This window comes from Urocampus carinirostris, chromosome 15 (genome assembly GCF_059441175.1).
Source record: "Urocampus carinirostris isolate Australia breed hairy pipefish chromosome 15, RoL_Ucar_1.0, whole genome shotgun sequence".
In the NCBI taxonomy this organism is placed as follows: domain Eukaryota; kingdom Metazoa; phylum Chordata; class Actinopteri; order Syngnathiformes; family Syngnathidae; genus Urocampus; species Urocampus carinirostris.
This window is the reverse complement of record NC_142363.1, coordinates 33,621,839-33,641,653: the sequence shown is the minus strand read 5'-3', so window position 1 is coordinate 33,641,653 and position 19,815 is coordinate 33,621,839. Positions and strand designations below refer to the sequence as shown.

Below are 19,815 nucleotides of genomic sequence, written 5' to 3'. Positions count from 1 at the left end.
GAAAGAGAGAGAGAGAAAGAGAGAGAGAGAGAGAAAAAGACAAGAAAAAAGAGGAGCAGAGAGAAAAAGAGAAGATGAAAGACAGACAGAGAAATAGAAAGAGAGGGGAAGAGAGACATCAAAAAAGAGAGTAAGAAGGAGAAAAAGAGAATGGAGAGAGAACAAAAGAAAAAATAGAGCGAAAGAAAGGGAGAGAGAGAAAAGTAGACACAGAAAATAAAGGGAGAGCAAGAGAGTGAGAAAATGAAATGGAAATAGAAAAAGAGAGACAGAGGATAAAAAGAGAGAAAGAGAGAGAGAGAGTAAGAAGGAGAGAGAGAGGGGTGGGGGCAGAAATAGAGAAAAACATAAGTCCGTACATATTGCCAACATGTGCGTTTATATGAATTAAAATAATTGGTTTCCTAATTAATTATGAATATTCGTTACGATTTAACCACGGTTTCGGCCAGGGGCGTAACCAGACCGTTTTTGGGGAATTCTATCTAGGGTCTGGGCATTTGCGTGATCTTAAAATATTTTTAAACAAATACTTATTAATAATAATAGTAATAATAATTAGTACAAATATTTTTGAAGTACCGCATACAAAATGAGCTAAAAAAAAAGCAAATAAATTCTCGGTAAACCACCACGCCGTGGCAGTTGCGCCCTCTAGTGGCCGTACAGAACAATCCTTGTTTCTTTACATGCTGTATTATTTAAAACAAGTTATTCAACCATTCATAATAAACTCTTTAATAATTATTAATAAGAATCAATTAATAACATAATTCATGTTTTTAAAACGCTGAAACAACATGTATGTATGTTTGACTCAGTTATACAATATATCTAACACAACGGATTTACAATAATTTTGCGTTAAATTATTTAGATGTTAAAACATTTATTTTCCCCTCCCGATGTACAAAACATTTGAATTAATTTTGATGATAAATATTTTACACATTATCACATTTCAACACAGAGTTTTAAGTTTTTGGCGAGTAATAGTGTATTTAGCAATATCGTGTGTTACCTTTAAGGGGGTTTGCCACATTAAATATGGCGGACACAAGTACGGACAGAAGGGTGAATTGATTAATATCCATAGATATCTATTAAATCAATCACCTCGCAAGTTTATGTAAATCCCGTTTTTCTTTTAATAGTTTAAAAATAGCTTAACATTTTCTTAGTTTTAAATCTATTATCTAGGTAAAAGCATAACTTCTATTTATTTCACTTCATTTTTGATATATTGGGGAAGTTCACCCACCTAGCTTAACTTGACAGCTAGCTTACCAGCGTCTAACTGTTGGAGGGGAAACATATAATTATTGCTTTTAGTTGAAATAAAGACACACTTTTGTTTTTCACCCTTTTAAAAATAATTGTATTTAAATTTTGTTGCTTTACCTGGTATCTTCCTCCGTGTTTTTTGAACATTCGTCCATAAAGATTCCTGGTGGCAACGCTACAAATGTATGGTGAGCCCAACAAACAACCACACACAAAAATATCGTTAAAAATAAAAAGCACACTATATATTTAAACAAACATGTTCACATCAGTTAAGATATGTCAGAAAATTTAGTTCATTATTGTTGACTTTTTATTATTTTCATTTTTTCAAAACAGACAAATTCAAGTGTTTGTCAATTAACTTGTCAATAAACAAAAATACATTCAAATATATGCTAAAATATGTAATTAATGTATATATGGAATTAAAAATAAACATACCTGAATAATAAGCAAAAATGCAGACATATTAACTGCCATTTTGAAAATAATTGTAGGTAAAGATATTTGTATTTATTTTACAGATCATGAGTATCGCCTGAAGTAGCTGATATACAGTACTTGTCCGTCATCTTGCTACAGGTACCGAAAAAACTTATGAAAGGCAGGGGAAACGATATGAAATGAAAGAAAATGGCACTTTTCCTAATAAGAAATCTCTTTTTCCATCATCCTACATGACAACTGGCTTTATCTGCTCAGGTCTGTGAATATAGGTGGACACAACCGAACGCTGAAAAGTAGTCATGCCCGATCCTCTGCGACGACGAAGAGCCCTCTGATAGATGGTCCTCACTTTCTTCCTGAAGTATTGCCCAGAGAGTACATAGAGTACTGGGTTGACAGCGCTGTTGAGAACGCCCAGATAGGCCGAGACCTGCCCGCCGACATCCAAAGCGTCGGACCAAGCCTTTCCATCCAGCACATGGATGTCGTAGAGGGTGTCCAGGAAGGTGAAGATCTGGTAAGGACCCCAGCACAAGATGAAGAGCAAAGTGACGGCATACAGCAGAACTGAGGCTTTTTTGTCGTTAATATCTTGAAGTCCTACATTCTCCTTTCTCTGTTGCAAAGCCTTCACAATTGCACCGCTGCTGGCAATAATCACCAGAGCAGGGATGAGAAATCCCACAGTGTTCAGTAGAACTTGGTTGGCTAACTTCCAGGAGCTGCCGTGGCTGTAGTCCAACATGCAGACGGTCATCTGGATCTCGTCAATGTACACCGTCCTTCTGTGCAGCATGGCGGGTGTGCTCAGCGAGAGTCCGAAAACCCAGAGGAGAACGCAAATGGCCTTGGCGTGGCGCCGCCGTCTCAGCCATCTTGCTTTCATGGTCCTCACGATGGCCAGGTATCGGTCCACGCTGATCATCACCAGGGTGTAAACGCTAGTGTAGAGGTTCACCGTCATGATACTGTTGACCGTCTTGCACAGGGTGTCTCCGTACGGCCAGTGGAAATTGTTGAGGATGTTGGCGGCCCAGAAGGGGAGACCGCACAGCAGGGCCAGGTCGGCCAAGGCCAGGTTGCCCAGGTAGACCTCCGCCACCGTCAAGCGGTCCCGGTGCGCCAGGAACACGCACAAGACGAAGGCGTTCAAGGCCAATCCCAGGACGCACACGCTGATGATGTACGGAGGGACCACTGCCCGGACGGTAGCCAACTCTGTGGAGGTGAGTGAAGCTGAAAGGCTGCTGTTTTCAGACCATTGACTTGCGTCTGGATGAAATGTTGTGGCCTCCATTGTCTTCAAAACAACAAAACACATTCTAAATGTTTTATTGTACAAAGGTAGAAAATCAGTGTTTCATTCATCACTCCCTCTTATAATGTATGAGCATCTAAAGCAGTCTTGGGCCTGGTGGGCCGCGCCCCACATTTGAGTCACGAACCTTTTTACTAAGAAGAAAAAAACTCACAATCAATTATACTCCTTAACAATAGATGCTGGATCATCCTGTTCAGTCAATTTCGATTGTTTTCGAAAGGGACCACATCTCGTTTCATTTTGATTTTGTCTGTTATATTTCCTTTTTCCCCCTCAAAATAATGGGTCCCAATAAAGTAAGGAAAAGTAGAAAGACAACAGTGACAACAATGATTGAGTCGAAGAAGAAAACGATTGCGTACCTGTGAATATATTGTAATTGCCACTGAAGCGCTGCTTGCAAGTACTGTAAATAATTGTTTAGGTGTATGTTTCATTAATATTTTTTGGGTAAGAACCTCTTTTACTATGTGGCTATTTAGAAGCAGTTTTAGGGGCTCGGCTTATATGTGATGAAGGCTTATTTGCGAGTATATACAGTGCCCAAAGTCGTTTTGGGTTTTGCTGGTCATAAAATGTGAATATACTATACTATACTATATATATATATATATATATATATATATATATATATATATCTCATCTCATCTCATCTCATCAGCCGTACCGCTTATCCTCATTAGGGTCGCGGGGGGGCTGGAGCCCATCCCAGCCATCTCTGGGCAGGGGACACCCTGAACTGGTTGCCAGCCAATCGCAGGGCACACAGGGACAGACAACTCATTCGCTCATTCACACCTAGGGACAATTTGGACCGGCCAATTCACCTGAAATGCATGTTTTTGGAACGTGGGAGGAAACCGGGGTGCCCGGAGGAAACCCACGCAAGCACGGGGAGAACATACAAACTCCGCACAGGAAGTCTGGAGCTGGATTTGAACCCACGACAGGGTCCCATGACATGAACTGTGCCGCACAAGCGCTAACCACTGCCCCGCCGTGCTGCCCCATATATATATATATATATATATATATATATATATATATATATATATATCTACATAATCTTATACTATCTCCTTTAAACTGCACAATCTTTTAATTCTATAAATTTGAGAAGGGGAAATATTTCCTTGATTTTGGTTGCAGCTTGTCATTGTGGTGCGATCGAGAGTCCTCAAGTCAGATCAGTTGAGGACCACTGATCTAAAGGTTGCCTAATGCAGTGTTTTTCACCCTTTTTTGAGCCAGGGCCCGATTTTTACATTGGAAAAATTTTGCGGCGCACCACTAACCAAAAATGTTATAAAATGACACTGAACAGTATGTTTAATTACAATATAATTTACAATACCCCCAGTTTTTACAGCCGAGACACTTGACAATGACATAATATTTGCAGAATATGATTCTTACATGTTTTATAACATTTTAAATTTTAAAAAGTGACATTGGTTAATTTCTCACGGCACACCTGACGATCTCTCACGGCACACTAGTGTGTCGCGGCACAGTGGGTGAAAATCACTGGCCTAATTTGTTCACAATTGCCTTTGTTGTAAAGTACCGTATTTTCCTTACTATAAGGCGCCTCTAAAAGCCTTTATTTTTTTCAAAAACTGACCATGCGCCTTATAATACAGTGCGCCTTATATATGGATCAATATTAAGTCGCAAGGTCTCGCAACAAAGGCAAGCAGCCGCCAACTAGATTTTTCCTCGTAGGCGATGTGGTCCGCGGTGTATGCTGGGATACATATGCCGGCGTTTCATTTCCCAGCCAATGTGTCAATCATCATTTGAATCAATCACTATTGGCTAAAGTTATTCGGAGGTAAAGGGGGCTGATCCTTTTTATCATTTACAGGCTCGCATAGGCTAAAGGGGCAAAACAAAGCCTGCAATTGGCCGAAAAAGATGAATGTGAATAGCAAGTTTGGTTGTCTACGGCATAGAGTAAACATGATTTACCATTCTGTATTTGTAAATATTTTACTCTCCTGGATTTACTACACTCACAGATATAAGAGGACCATGGTTGCACATTATTATTGAAGACTTCGGTGAGCTACTCCGGCTATATATTTTCCCAGTATCTTGTTTCAGAGTGATTTCGATGTTTCTGTGATGGGTCTTTTTTTAAATTAAACTCAATTCCAAGTGTTTATTGTCATATGCACAGTAAAGTTGCGAGCGAAAAATAAAATAGAAACTAAGGAATGGTTGGCATTTCTTGAATCCCAAGACTTTAACCTTCTGAATGATATTTGGAACGATGCATTTGAGTGACATCGTACGCACACCGCATCCGCACGTGTCTACGACACGTATTTGCTTCTTTGCAAGCTTTCGGAATGTTAAGGGGGTAAGAAGTTGGACTGAACTATCTGACTGTTTTGTCCACGTTCCCATTGTAGCGCCTTATAATCCGGTGCGCCTTATGTAGGGAAGATATAGGACCAAAAACTATTTTTTTGGGGGTGCGCCCTATAACCCGGTGCGCCCTATAGTGCGGAAAATACGGTAAAAACAATGATTTAAGAACAATAACACTTTTTTTTCCTACCGACAACTGATAAAATACCAATAAAGTTTTTTAACTCCATGTCATACTTGGAATAAAAAAAAGACAGAATGAAAAATCCAATTAGGCATTACATACAATTTAGCTGAAAATACATCTAAAAAGTAGTTAGAGGGATAAGAGCTTAACTTAATAAATCAATTGTTACTTTGATATTTGAAATATATTATGTGTACCATAACAAGGGCTTATTGCAGAAAGGGAATAGGACTATAGATGTGAAAATACGTCACTTCTTAACATTATACAAGTTCTCCAGTACTGACCGGCACACATGTTTTTGCTAAGAAAAATATATCACTCACTCATAGCAAGCGGGATTATTTGATTTGTACACACTAGTAGCTAAAAACTAAACATGTAAATGAAAACTTTATTTCGAACATTCAAATGAAAACAGGACAAAAACAATGACTCAATAACAAAATAATCTTAACATAACATGTTCAAAAAGGGGTAGTATGAAGCAGACGCTTATTTTCCCTACCCCTTCATCTTTCCTATTAATTACATTCTATAGATATCTCCTCTTTTGTGTCTAAATATAACACAATCTCAAGGATACACACATTACATAGGTCAGATATCAATAATTATAATAATAATAGTCACATATATTATACACTAATCATAGTAGTACCCATCCCTCAACGTCATAATGCCACTAGTCATCAAGCATCACTGCGACACCAATGATAATAACAATAGCAATAATATTAATAATAACAGTTATAATATATTAATAGCAACAATAACAACAAAGTTAACCATAGTTTTAAACGCAGTATTTCCAATCTCCCTTATCACTCATATTCCATTTCCTTCATCTCTGTATTCAGCCAGTAATGTTTTTTTTGTATTTAAATTTGAACACGTGAATAGTTGGACATTGTTTGATCTCGTCTTGTAAATTGTTCCAAAGTTTGACTCCACACACAGACACACACATACTTTTCCTGGTGGTTCTCACCTTTGGGATGATGAATTTACTACAGCCCCTTAAATTATAATTTCCCTCTTTCTGAATGAATAATTTACGGATGTTTTCTGGCAAGTTTTTGTTGACCTTAAATAGCAGTTGTGAAGTGAAACAATGTACTAAATCATTCAATTTTAATAATTTGGACCGCAGGAATAAAATATTAGTATGATATAAATATAATGACAGTAAAAACATCTAAACCTTTAGCAGTCCAAAAAGCATTTTTGTTCTTGTTTTGAGAGTGATACACTGAGCAAGAGCAGTATTTGTAAAACTATTCATCTTATTTTAATCCTTAGTTAATTTGCAAGCCCTCAATACTAATTATTTTTCAGTCACAAATAGCTGAAATAAAAAAAGGTTTTGTTGCAAATATTAACAATTGTTATCGTCTTAAGTCACCGTCAGAGGGATTTTAAGTCTCAAAACAATAAATTGTTCATCATTTTAGTTTCTTTTTACAGTCTAATTGAGCAGTTTAAAACTGAAATTGATTATAAAATAAAAAAAAGGTTAAGTGGAATTTCGGTTTTAGTTATTCTTCAGATTTCATTTCTCATCTTTATTACTCTCAAGGTTGCTGAACATTCTTGCGCAATTTCAGTCATCTAACGTCCTTCCTCTTATAACATTAATAAACAAACATAATAAATATAACTTTGCATGATTTGAGGCAAGCTTCACTTTTACACTTCTCAAAATATTTAGCATGTGATATCATCAACGTGTGACTAAAAACGATGAGTCAATGAACTCAAGTTTCCTCTTTCCATTCTGGTATTTCTATAAACAGTCAAAGATTGTAGATAAGCCAAATCTTGTAAAAATCAAAGTTCTTACCTCAGGTATGAAGCAACTGATCAGCGTTTATGCAAGGAGTGGAAAGAGGAAAGCGAGGGAGCGTTTTTGTATATAGAACAGCATTCTTCGACCGCACACTCCCTCATCACTAATACAGCTGCATGTTCGTGACAAGTGTGATTTACTTTGAGACCCTAAATGGAGAGAGGGTCATCGAATGTACTCACTTTATCAAAAATAGGAAGTTCTCAGCTCTCACCTTAAAATTATTATTAAATTTAAATTATGTTTATGAGGCACTTCGCTGAATGACGTAATGATCGCTTCTCATGTTGGCCTGCCTTTGAAATGACGGCAAGGGTTAAAAGGCCCAACACAGTAACATCTTGTTGTAAGGATGCAAATGGCACCTCATATATTGGCTGGGGAGCATCGTTTGAGGCAGCGGTCAGGAACCTATGGCTCTTTTCATGAGTACATATAGATAAATAGATAGATAGATACTTCATTCATCTCCGTAGGGAAATTCGGACTTCCAGCAGTATCCTTTTGTTGTTTATTAACAGATTAACAGGATGGCCACGGGGTGCTGTGTTGTGGTTTAGCAACAGCGGAGTGGATGTCGTCACATGCTAGGCCAAAAGTTCGACGTCCCTGCGGCAGATGGAAATCTTTGTGCCCAGGGTTACACCGCCTCGTGTTCACGTAGATACAGAGTCCGCCTCCTCTCCGCTTCCCGCAGGCTTTTGTGTCTGTCCGCCCTAACAGCGCTGAAGCCGGGTAGCTCCACGTTAGCGTCCGGGATGCTGGACGTGAGCCACCTTTCCGTAAAAACACACCAAACTGCACTCCCTGTACGCTTTGATGTTTTTCACCAGCACAGCCAGTTCGCCGGTCTTATTTGGTAGAGAGTTTACATTTCCCATGATTACGGACGGTACCGAAGGCTTATAACGCCGCTAGCCGCTTAGCCTTCACCTTAGCTCCAGCTCTGCAGCCACGATAGGGGCCCCTCATCACGCCGGCACGATAATTCTTGAGGGCAAGGAGTTGATTCCTCGAATAAACGCATTTTTGTGCGTTAAAACCCGTAACGATAGGATAGAAAGTCTAGTTGTCAAACGGGACAAAAAACAGCGAAGATAGAAGCAGACACTTAAAACAATAAATCACAAAAAGTGCGAAATAACACGGAGCTGCTGGAAAGGCTGCCGCTCGCTCAATGTATGGCTCGGAGATCAAATTACACTGATGCAAATCTCATATGTAGCGTTCCAAAACTGATAAGCGTGAGGTTGAGACTATTGCCATATAGCTGTTGTAGTGCTAGAAATATGAGGGCCGGTCCAGCATATAAAGACAATACTCCCCACTATAGTTTACAGTCGAGGTGTCACACCAACAGACCCCGTTTTGGCTATACGTCACAAAGTAATCCTTTACATGGAAACTCGATAACAATTTATGTTCACTGTTGAGACACTTAATGGGAAAAACCCACAGAAAAACAGTAATCAGCCAGAAATGCCAGCCAAGCACGCAGAGCTTGGCTATCGTAAGTGGTAGGTGTGGGCGGAGCTATACACACAGCGCACTTATGTCTGCACAGCGCCATCTGCACTGAAGGTAAATTCACTAGCCACATTTGCAATATTTGGTGTCATTTTTGCAAAATACCTTTGCTTGCACCTTGTTTTGAAACCTTTATTTATTAAAAAAAATGAAGGTGGAAATGAGGCGCAGTTTTTATTGTTAATATTTCTTAGTGTACAGACGCTCCCCTACTTAGGACCATTCGACTTATGTAAAACGGTAGATGCGAACATTTTTTCGGCATGAAAATTGCTGTTAGATTTTGTATTGTTGGCACCTATTTCCGAGTACAGGACATTACTGTAGTGCTTTTTTCTGCTGCTACCGGCGTGTGGCGCTGTGATAGGTCACCCAGCATCCACCCCAAAAAAGAAATCCGCTTCCTCTTCCTAGTTTGTGTATAAACATACACTGCTACATTTACCAAATCTTCACTTTGCCATTTTTATTGTCTAATACCTCGTGTATCCATTCAATATGGTTGGTGTAAACTGTAAAGAAGAGTCGAGCCGTTTCTTTTGAAATAAAAGTGGAATAATTAAGCTTGATGCGGTTGAGAAAATAGTCGGAACACTTTTTTTCTGCCACTTTTACCACGCAGGACCTCTTGAAGCGCATCTTACGAAAGTAAGTTGAATTCAACTTTATTTCTCTTTATAGAGCAAATTATTCTATTTTTTCAGTACAAAACAATACAGGTTACCTATACAAGCCTTAAATATACTTATATAAACTTTAAACATACGAAATATAGCACTGAAGCAACTTACGAACAAATTCAACTTATGAACGTTTGTTCGTAAGTAGGCCAGCGAGTTAAAAAATTCCCAATGTCATATACCCCAAGTGAGCATTACATAGCACTCTTATACCAAACCAAATACACAATAGACTACTGCTTTTTTCCCCTTAAAAACACCTTCCGATTTTTAAACCAATCAATATTTATTCAATTATTAATGAAAATACTAGCTCATAAACAGGATTTTTTATGACATGTAGGTTTACAAATTCGTAATTTTATAACATAACTTTGAAAAAGTTGACAGGTTTATCTGCCATCTTACCCCTACAGAAGCCTGAATGACCAATTTGCACGGGTGCCTTGTCTCAGTGGTGCTTTTAATCCTTACCTTCATAGATGTTCCTCGAGTCGCGTGATTCAGAGAACGTCCACTTTTTCCCCAGTTTCCTTCTCCAGCCATTCTCGTTCATCACTTGGCAGTCGGCTTTGGCTCGCAGCTAGCTATTATTGTTATTGCTAGCTGCTCTGTGATTCAGGATCCCGACACTTGACAAATTATTTGCTCTTGCAGTCTTTTACAGACCTTTTCAGTAGCTTCTCCCACCTGCCACTAAAGTTAGCCCCTTAAACTAGCTCTGACAAACTCATGCTAGTGGCTCTTTTCAGCCGCTCTGCGTGTATTGAGCTTGCTTGGTCTTTCTTGTCGCTCACGAGGTTAGCAGCAGCTTTTCATGTCATGTCGCTGGATGAAACGTATCATTGCTCACGCAAGTAAATCTGAAATTAGGCTTCTGAATTTAATGAAAGGGTACAGATTTTTTTGAATTGAATTGAAATACACGGAACCCGGAACCGCAACTGTCTGGATTGTGCAAAAAGCTTTAATTGAATGTTCTTTTTAAAATTTACATCACAATGCTAATAAATATGAGCACACTATACAAATGTTTATTTTAAAACAAGCAACAGTACATAAACCATGAAGGACTTGAAAAAAATCCATGCGACTAGTCAAAGGGTTGTTTTTTTTTTTGGTTGCAATATATTTTTCTCTCTGTAGGTAACCCAATCTTCTCCAGTGGTCGTGCACAATGCCAGCATGCGGTTCTCGGCCGAATGCCCTTTTGGTATTCGATGCCTTTATTTTGGGGAGTGTCTGTTCACCCTCCCACAGACCTCTGAGTCAACACCGTGTGGGTTGCTTGATTGTGGTTTCGTAGAAAAAAAAAAAGGAGAATGACGGTGCGTCACCATCGGAAACTTTGTCAGTGGACGGTGACTAACTTAGTCTTGCATGCTTGGAACTTTAAATAGATTTGAGGGAAAAATATGATAATGTATGAAAAATATATAATGAGTGCAGGGATTTGTCTTTGTAATTGACTTAATAGCAGCTGACAATCTGACCTTTTCCTACCATAAATGATAAGCTCCACTACAAAGTTTATTTGAGCTTCAAATGATCTAGATCTCAATCAGGTGTGAGGATGGAGGGAAACATTTAAAAAACAAATCCAGTCATCCAGAACCACTCTTCTCCATCCTCCAGCACTTCTGAGGCCTGTTGCCTGACTTCTGCACTTTGCTGATGGGTTGAACTGACAGATTTTACAATCTGGGCTTTCCTTCCTCCAACAAACCTGGTTAAAATGATAAGGCCCCGTAAAAGGTTTATACAAGCCTGATAATAATCCTGATTATTTTCAATCTGGTGTGTTGCTGAAAGAAAATATTTCAAAATCAAATCTAGTCCAACTCGAGTCCTATTGTCCAACTTTGACAGTTTGCTGATGAATGCATCATTTGAAACAGTTGGATCAGGAAGAAAACACATAAAACATGCAAGAAAGTGTAAGCTACTTAACATAGTTTCTGATCACTAGATTTTTTTGGGGTTATGTTTCAGCTCCTTAACTACTCCTTGAATGGTAAATGGTAAATTGTCTGCATTTATAAGTCAACAAAGACCTCCCAAAGCACTTTACAATGTGCTTCACACTTACCCATTCACACACACACTCACACACCAATAGGGAGTCGTCCTCCAAACGTTTTGAGGATAATCAAGATGCTAAATGGTAAATGGTCTGCGTTTTTCAAGTCAATGAAGACCTCCCAAAGCGCTTTACAATGTGCTTCACACTTACCCATTCACACACACACTCACACACCAATAGGGAGTCAGCCATATTTTCTGGATTATAGGACACATCTGAAAAAAATAAATCCATTGTGAAATAGTTTTCATTTATAAGGCGCATGAAATTAAAACTATTGTAAGAGCTAGCGTATCATAAAAAAGCTAAACACTATGAAATCTGGTTTCACCACATGGTTACCATATGGAGTAGCATTTCATTGTAATCATGCATTTCCAGTTTTATATACAGTTTTTTCTGGTCTAAAAGGCTTACTTTTGAATTTCTGGCAATTTTTGGGGTTTTAGGTGCACCTTATAGTGTGAGAAATACAGCAGTTGCTTAAGCTTTAGCAAATAGTTTTTTTTCCCCTATGAAAAAGCTTCATGGCTTGGGTTGAGATGAATTTCTGTTTTGGAGTGGGGATCATCTTCCCTGACCCGCATGATTTGTTTTACGTCAGCGTCCTCAGTGTCGCGGAAGTGTTTGAACGCACAGAGACGGTCATTGAGCTCGTGACCGGCCACTGCTTGCACACTTCCTGAGCTTTTTTCCTGAAGTTTTTGCCGACGATGACGTACAAAACGGGGTTGACGATACTGTTGAAGAAGGCCAAGTAGTCGAAAAACTGACTGCAAATGTCCACGGCGGCCTCCAGTTTACAGCCCCTCATGGCGCCGGCCTTGACGAGAACATCAAGCACCGTCACCACGTGGAACGGAATCCAGCAGACCAGGAAGGCGACCAGGACCACCAACACCAGCGTGGTGGCTTTGTGCTCACTCTTCTCCGCGTTGAACCTCTCAATGGAGCGCTTGCTCAAGGCTTCGATGATCTTGACCGTGCAGAAGGAGATGATGGCGATGGGGATAACAAAGCTAAAGCAAATCAGCATCACGTCGCAGAGCAGCATGACCGTGTCGTTCGGGAACGCCAGGACACAGGCTCTGACGTTGAAGTTCGGGAAGTACTGCACCGCCCTGAAGACCAACGTGGGGATGGCGAGGAACACGCTAAAGAGCCACACCAGTAGGCAACCCAGTTTGGCGTACTTGGGCCGACGCATTCGCCCGTGGGACAGGGGGTGAACTAGCGCCACGTAGCGGTCCATGCTCACCAAAACCAGGAAGTAGATGCTGCTGTAAGCGTTCATCTTGATGCCAGCGTTGACCACTTTGCACATGGCAACGCCGAAAGGCCAGTTGAAATCGTTGGAGATGTTGACCACCCAGAAGGGAAGGCAGGACACCAGGAGGAGGTCGGCGGCCGCCAGGTTGCTCAGGTAGATCTCCGCCACTGTACACGGCTTCTTGTGGAGGCAGAAGACCAGCAAAACCAAGGAGTTCAGCACCACCCCTAACACGGTCACAACGCCCAAGTAGAAGGGTTGGGCACTGGTGAGCGCTTCCCACACATCTGGATCAATGCAGCTCTTTTCACTGGTGTGATTTGTGATGTTTGTGGTATTGAGCTCTGGCATTCTGTGGGGAAAGCATAGTCCTAATCAACTGATGAAATGAATCCGCAGCTCTTAGTTTTAAAACTGATAATAATTTAGAAAAATGAACTGAACTTTTAAAAGGTCTACCCAACATACAAATCCATAGAACTCACACCAGACATGAATCTGTTCTGAGGTGGGATCTCAAATTGCCGTATAGCGGGGGATAGAAATATATGGTAATTAGTTCCAAACCTTTGGTACTCTAGATAAAAACATTAAAATCTCAAAATAGTTTATAGTAGGTACTCCTTTAGTGTAATGTACTTGTATATTATTCAAATAACATTCTAAATATACATACATGCAAAAGAAAACTTGTTCTTTTTACCCTTTGTGTAACGTGACCTGAGCTGGTTGAGCAAAGTACATGAAAAGGGGGGAGGAGACTGCAACAGCAATTTGAAAAATGAACTGATTTTAAAATTTGCTCTTGCAAGAATCGTCATGCTCTAGAAGATTCCCTCACTCCCTATTTTTTGATATTCTACATGATTGTCGGTTGGTTACAGCCGCGGAACCTGGTCTTGGTATTGGTAGCTAGTGGCATGTCTTCTCTGTATTTGTTGATCATTGCAAGTTTTGGTTCCATGGTTATCATGTTTTTGCTCCTCCCTTTAGCATCACTGCAAGCATCGGGACCCACAGCAAAAAGAATCACAGTATTGTTTTGCAGACTAGTAAAGTCCTTATGAAGCACAAGAGATTCTGAAATGAATAAGAAATATATTTTGGAATAGGGTTCTGCTGCGACTGGCTGGCAACCAGTTGAGGGTGTCCCCTGCCCACTGCCTGAAGATAGCTGGGATGGGCTCTAGCACCCCTGCGACCCTACTGAAGAAAAATGGTGCAGATAATGGATGGATGGATGGATGGATATGGTTCTGCCAATTGCATTTTCATGATGCCGTGACTCAAACCAATAGCAGACCAGCATTTTTTATGACGACGCCCAATCGCAGGCATCTTTGAGACGTAACTCGTCACACACAAAAAACACAGCGGTTTGAGTTTTATACGTTTTTGTGTCGCGGTTGGCATGGCGCCCAATCAGCCCCGCCTGCGGGCGCCAGCTGCAGCTTGTTGACGGATTGGCTCCCTGTCAGTATTTAAACTCTGTCTTGTCAATCCCCTTTTGTCAGTCCGTCTGCGAATCTCCGTTTTTACACGGCAAGCCCTTTTTCGCCAGTCCTGTGTTTTTGCCCCTGTTTTTCTCCCGCTACAATCTGTCTGTTCTCGACCACGTCTGCTCTCCAGTCCCGAATTATGACCTGTTTTGATCTTGACCACGTCCGTTTACAGGCTGGGGGCGTCGCTGCCGTCATGCACTTTCCGGACAAATTTTCAACATGTTGCCTAGTGTTTACTATGTTTGTGTACTGTAATGCTAAATCTATTTCACCCTGGTCATCCTGGAAGGGGGATTACTGCTTGTGAGACCCCTTCTTAAGGTTTATTTTTTCCTCACGCTGAGGTTTTGAGTTGTTCCTTGCCCGCATGTTGGTTTAAGATCAGGTAATTGTGTCATTGTAATCCTGTGCAGTCCTTTGAGACATTTTTGTGATTAAGGGCTATATAAATAAATATGACTTGACTTGTTTGTTCTCCCGTCCTGAATAATGACCCATTTTCTGATATCGACCAAGTTTTTGCTCTTCCACCCCGGCTATTGACCCGTTTTTTCTGTTCCCGACACCGCCATCGCTCGCCACGGAAGTCCCACTTTCACGTCTGAGCAACCTACACCCCGCGACCAGCGATCTCTGGATCGTGTGTGCACGCCTTTCCCTTCTTCCCAATAAAACTGTGAGTAATGTTACGCGAGTGGGTCCTGTTTCCGTTCTGGTCTTGACATTTTGGGCACGCTAAAAATGTTCTTGTTTCTGTGGCATAGTGGGAAAATGCCATAAAGAGGGGCATAAAAATGAAAAAGAAACATCTTATGCCACACCGTAAGGTGAAAAGGTTGTAAGGCCGGGTTGCCATATTCTGGGGGTCTAGACATAGTGAAGAGCAAAGAAACCATGTAAGGGAAAAAAAAAGCAAATTTATGCTCACATTCCACCAAAATACTCAGTTTGTTTGGGTTCAAGTTCAATTTCTGGAGGCTTGGCTCTCAAACCATTGAGTTGTTTTGAAATCTCTCCTCAACAATAAATCTTTACCCCAAACCAAACCGCATAACATAATCAAAAACCCTCAATTGAAATTGTAACCCTAAACCCTTTGAACCTTGAAACCTGGCTCCTTGTTCCAAACACTAAAAATATTCCCGTATCTTTAGAGCAGGGGTCTCATACTCTCATGCCCGGGCCAATTGTGGCCCGCAGGATGATAGTTTGAGGTCCTTGCCTTAGTATGGAAATTAAAGGGACAGTGTGTATTGAAGCCCTTCGAGACTATTTGTGATTAAGGGCTATACAAATAAAAATGACTTGACTTGACTTGTGTATGAATTTCCCACTAGATGTCGCTGTATTCTGTCATGCCAACGAAAAGGAGTGCTAAAAGCACCACGGAAGAAGACAAAATACTCAACGTGACCAGAATGCACCTTATTACGTTTGAAAAGAAAAGCAATAAGAAAATAAAAATAGATCATAAAGAAACAAACAATGGACCAAAAAAAGGAGAAAATTGAAATATAAGAAATACAACAAAAAGTAAAACCCAAGAAAAAAAGGAAAATAAAGAAAAAATAAATAAAACTAAAAAAAGAAAAAATTGATATTGTTTTCATTTTTTTTCTTTTAGTTCTTCTTTTTGCTTTTTATCTCCATTTTCCATTTTTACTTTGTTTCCCCTCCTTTTATTTTTTCTTCCCCTTTTCCCTTTTTGCCTCTTCTCTTATTAATTTTTCCCTATTTTTTTTATTCCACTTTAAAAATATATATTTTCCTCCTTTTTTAATCTTTATCTTGAGAAAATCTGGGTAAAAATTGTAAGAAAAAGGGTGCTTTTTGCTCACTTTCAGTCTCTGTAGTTGGTAGTCTTCCTTGGACTCATTTTTGGTTGCACTAAACATTACAGCGACATTTAGTGCACAAATATAAGGAACTGTGCTTCTAAGAACAGCAAAATGTTTTCATCAGCGCTGTTTTTTGTGGAATATCGGATTTGGCCCAACCTCACCCAGATCACAGCTTCAGCATCCCCCAATTTCATTGAGATTGAGACCCCTGCTTTAGACCATTTTCATTTGAATTAAATCTTTAGCCAAAAGTATTGTAGTAATGCATTGTGGAAATCATTCTTTCAATTAATAAGTCATAGCATCACCGTTGGATAGTATAGTAGACCAGACTTTACGACTCTTGTTGAAATCCCAAAACAGACTCTCGCTTTAATTGCTTACCATTCCTCCCCAAAGTCGCATCACACATTTTAGGAATTTTGACCACACGAGCACAAGTTATTTTGGGAGCTTTAGTATGAATTCTTTAACCGCATTTTCATGACATAACAAATTCGTACAAATACGCCGCACACCAGAGTTTGCAATTAGTTCCAGTAATGAGCAACAGGCTTACGTCTGCCGTCTGTAATTCCCCCAGAGGGGAGGTAAATTGGGTACAGCTCATTATGAGATATCGTGATGCTCGTCCGGCGATCTCGTTTGCTTGGGGCTATTATGGCCATGTCAGTGGTATTACTGGGAAAAAAAACACTATAGTAACAAAGGAGACAATGGACCAATTTAATATGCAACATTTTGAAAAATACCGGTTTCGTCATTTCAAATTTTCCAATTAAATCATGCACTGTGCATTATTGTTAGACACCTCTCACGGGATTGTCTTGGAAATTTAAGTCAAGTCACATTTATTTGTATAGCCCTTAATCACAAAAATGTCTCAAAGGACTGCACAGGATTACAATCACTTGATCTTAAACCACTATGCAGGCAAGGAAAAACTCAAAACCTCAGCGTGAGTAATAAAAGAAACCTTGAGAAGTACATTTGAAAATATTGAAAACAGTAAAAACAGACCACAGTGTGTATATATATATATATATATATATATATATATTAGTTTTTTGTAGTTTTTTTTTTTTCAAGTAAGGATTCAAAGCAATTTGTTTTTTCCTATTAGTAAATTCCTTCTTCTGGAGAACGCTAACTTTTTTAAAAATAGGTTGTATATGAATATCTAGTTAGTTTAATGTGCATTTTTATTTTTCTTTATTATTACAATAAATACTTACAATAATCTATTACAGACTGAGGAGATCATTTCTTCCTCATGCCATGAGGCTCTTTAACTCCACCCGGGGAGTAAAACCCCTCATTAAATCCCACACCCACATTGCATTTTACCCTATTTTTATTACAGTGTTTATTTTCCGTAGCACTATTGAAATACTCCATAGCAAAACGTTATATTGGGTATTTTTGTATTTTATTATTTGATTTTTCAACACAAGTATACTGCTGGAAGTGTGAATTTCCCTACGGCAGGGGTTGGGAACCTTTTTGACTCGAAGAGCCATAAAAGCAAAATATATTAATTTTATTTTGGGAAAGAGCCACACCATACATTATGAGACAAATTTACTAAATTGCTAAACTCGCGCCCCAGTCAAAAGCTTAGTCTTCAGCACATTTATTTTTGATGATTTGATCAAAATTGTGAAAAGAGAATAATGCCAGAGTCCGTGTCCCAAAATCAACAAACATACCACTTTAAACTTGTCTCTTTCTTGCAATTACTCAAGATCGGTTAAACTCATTTTGACCTTTTTTTTCATACATATTGGTTTCTAAACCAGATGCAAGCAGTTATTTTGTAAAACGTCACAACATTCTGCAAACAGGGAGCCTGATGTGCTTACCTTTGGCGCAGACGGCGTAGGGTCAGAGATGGGAGGGAGTGCTTGCACTTTTTGCATATCTCCACCCTTCCCTCCCGCTCACCCAATCAAATAACTTTAACTTCTCTTCCAGTGTTTTGGCGTATTTACAGTTCGTTCTGTGGATTTCATCATAAGGTATCTGAACACTGAACACAGATTATATAGTGAGCTTTTATATGAAGGATTCTTTAGCATTGGACAGCCAAAGCGAGTTGTTTTTTGGTGTGACTCCTTGACTGTGAATTGTAGTGAAAAACGTGCCCTATATATTCTGCGAAGTACTGCTATGCTATTCAGCTTTGGTTGGGATTTGCGTGTATCCGAACAGAATTAATAGCTCAAGTTTTGAATGAGATGGAGAAAATTTGCATGCAATCAAATTTGTCTCTGAGCCACAGGTACTCATAGAAAGAGCCATATATGGCTCGCGAGCCATAGGTTCCCAACCCCTCTCCTACGGGGATGAATGAAGTATCTATCTATCTCTATCTATTTACTGCTGTGGTAAATGTTATTGCACTAATTTTCTTTGCGCTATTCTCAGGATGCATTATTTTTCATTGCATTGTTTACAACTTGGGCGAGTCTCTAAGCACTACCTTCTAAATATTTTTGCCTGATTTCTGGAGGTTTCTCTGATCTAATTTTTGTTTTTTATGTCCTTAGTACGTGTTTATCCTGGAGTGTCTTGTCTGATCTCGTTGCAAACAATGTTCAGTAGGTAAATACCAATTACAATAAAGATCATTCATTTATTCATTCTTACAAAATTATACATTTTGGGCAAACATATTTCAAAAAAGGAGTAGTGGAGAGACAGGAGCTTGACTTTATCAATTCATTAATCGAAACTTCAGTCAGTAAAACATGGTAATTTATTGTTATGAGCACCATAATGATAACAGATAGATATTGCAGAAAGTGAAAACTTGTCACTTTAACATGATACAAGTGCTTTAATAGTTAAAGTCACTTTTGTCAAAAATATATCGGTCATTCTTATCAAAGTGGCATAAAACAAAATGCAATGTAGTCGCTAACTGTGAAATCATATTTTGCTTTTATCAGTTCGATAATTACCAGCCTGATAATTATCGTCCATCCTTCATTTCAAGTTACTAAATGCTCAACTTTTTTCAAAGTGTCCCCTTGGTCAGTAGCGGTCTGTCCATCCCTTATTAAGACATCAATATGATCGTAATATAAGAGCTTTTACCTTGTAGCCTGTAGATCCATTTCCTCCCGTGAGCAAAGTCGATCCAGATGTGAAGTGCGCAAACTCTCCCCGACACGCTTCCTTTTTGCCTTCTCCGCCCCGCTCGTCTGTGACTTGCTCTTTTGAAGACGTGATGTCAGACAAAGTAATTACTTCACACTCTGTTTTTACTCCTTTGTTTTTTTTTCTTCAACAACCACTCGCCGTAACATCACGTCTGCATTTTTGCTGCGTTTCTGTTCGTTAATTCATGTACTATTGGAGGGGTGTGCAGAAATCTCGTATTAGTGCCGGGCCACAGGAATACATGTGGGATTGTTTGTTTTTATTTCGGGTGTCAATAGTC

At 39.4% G+C, this 19,815-nt stretch overlaps 2 protein-coding genes and 1 long non-coding RNA gene across 3 annotated transcripts; 1 reads left to right on the top strand and 2 right to left on the bottom strand.

Moving 5' to 3' along the window:
* Window positions 1-1,190: 1,190 nt before the first annotated feature.
* LOC148352208 (uncharacterized) lies at window positions 1,191-2,324 on the top strand. Its single transcript, XR_015852875.1, has 3 exons — window positions 1,191-1,472; window positions 1,812-1,869; window positions 1,990-2,324. It is a non-coding gene; the product is annotated as an uncharacterized LOC148352208 (long non-coding RNA).
* On the bottom strand, window positions 1,771-7,484 carry bdkrb1 (bradykinin receptor B1). Its single transcript, XM_088354478.1, has 2 exons — window positions 7,462-7,484; window positions 1,771-3,034 (listed from the first exon to the last, which is right to left on the bottom strand). Exon 2 carries the CDS (start codon window positions 3,029-3,031, stop codon window positions 1,961-1,963), a length of 1,071 nt encoding a protein of 356 aa, XP_088210604.1. The 5' UTR covers window positions 3,032-3,034; window positions 7,462-7,484; the 3' UTR covers window positions 1,771-1,960.
* Window positions 7,485-10,756: 3,272 nt separating this feature from the next.
* On the bottom strand, window positions 10,757-19,535 carry bdkrb2 (bradykinin receptor B2). Its single transcript, XM_088354368.1, has 2 exons — window positions 19,470-19,535; window positions 10,757-13,379 (listed from the first exon to the last, which is right to left on the bottom strand). Exons 1-2 carry the CDS (start codon window positions 19,487-19,489, stop codon window positions 12,353-12,355), a joined length of 1,047 nt encoding a protein of 348 aa, XP_088210494.1. The 5' UTR covers window positions 19,490-19,535; the 3' UTR covers window positions 10,757-12,352.
* Window positions 19,536-19,815: the final 280 nt, after the last annotated feature.

Coding starts and splice junctions, on each gene's coding strand:
- bdkrb1 (XM_088354478.1), bottom strand. CDS start 3,031: ATGGAGGCCACAACATTTCATCCAGACGCAAGTCAATGGTCTGAAAAC.
- bdkrb2 (XM_088354368.1), bottom strand. CDS start 19,489: ATGGATCTACAGGCTACAAG. Junction 13,380..19,469: donor ATGGATCTACAGGCTACAAG/GTAAAAGCTCTT, acceptor CTTTCCCCACAG/AATGCCAGAGCTCAATACCA.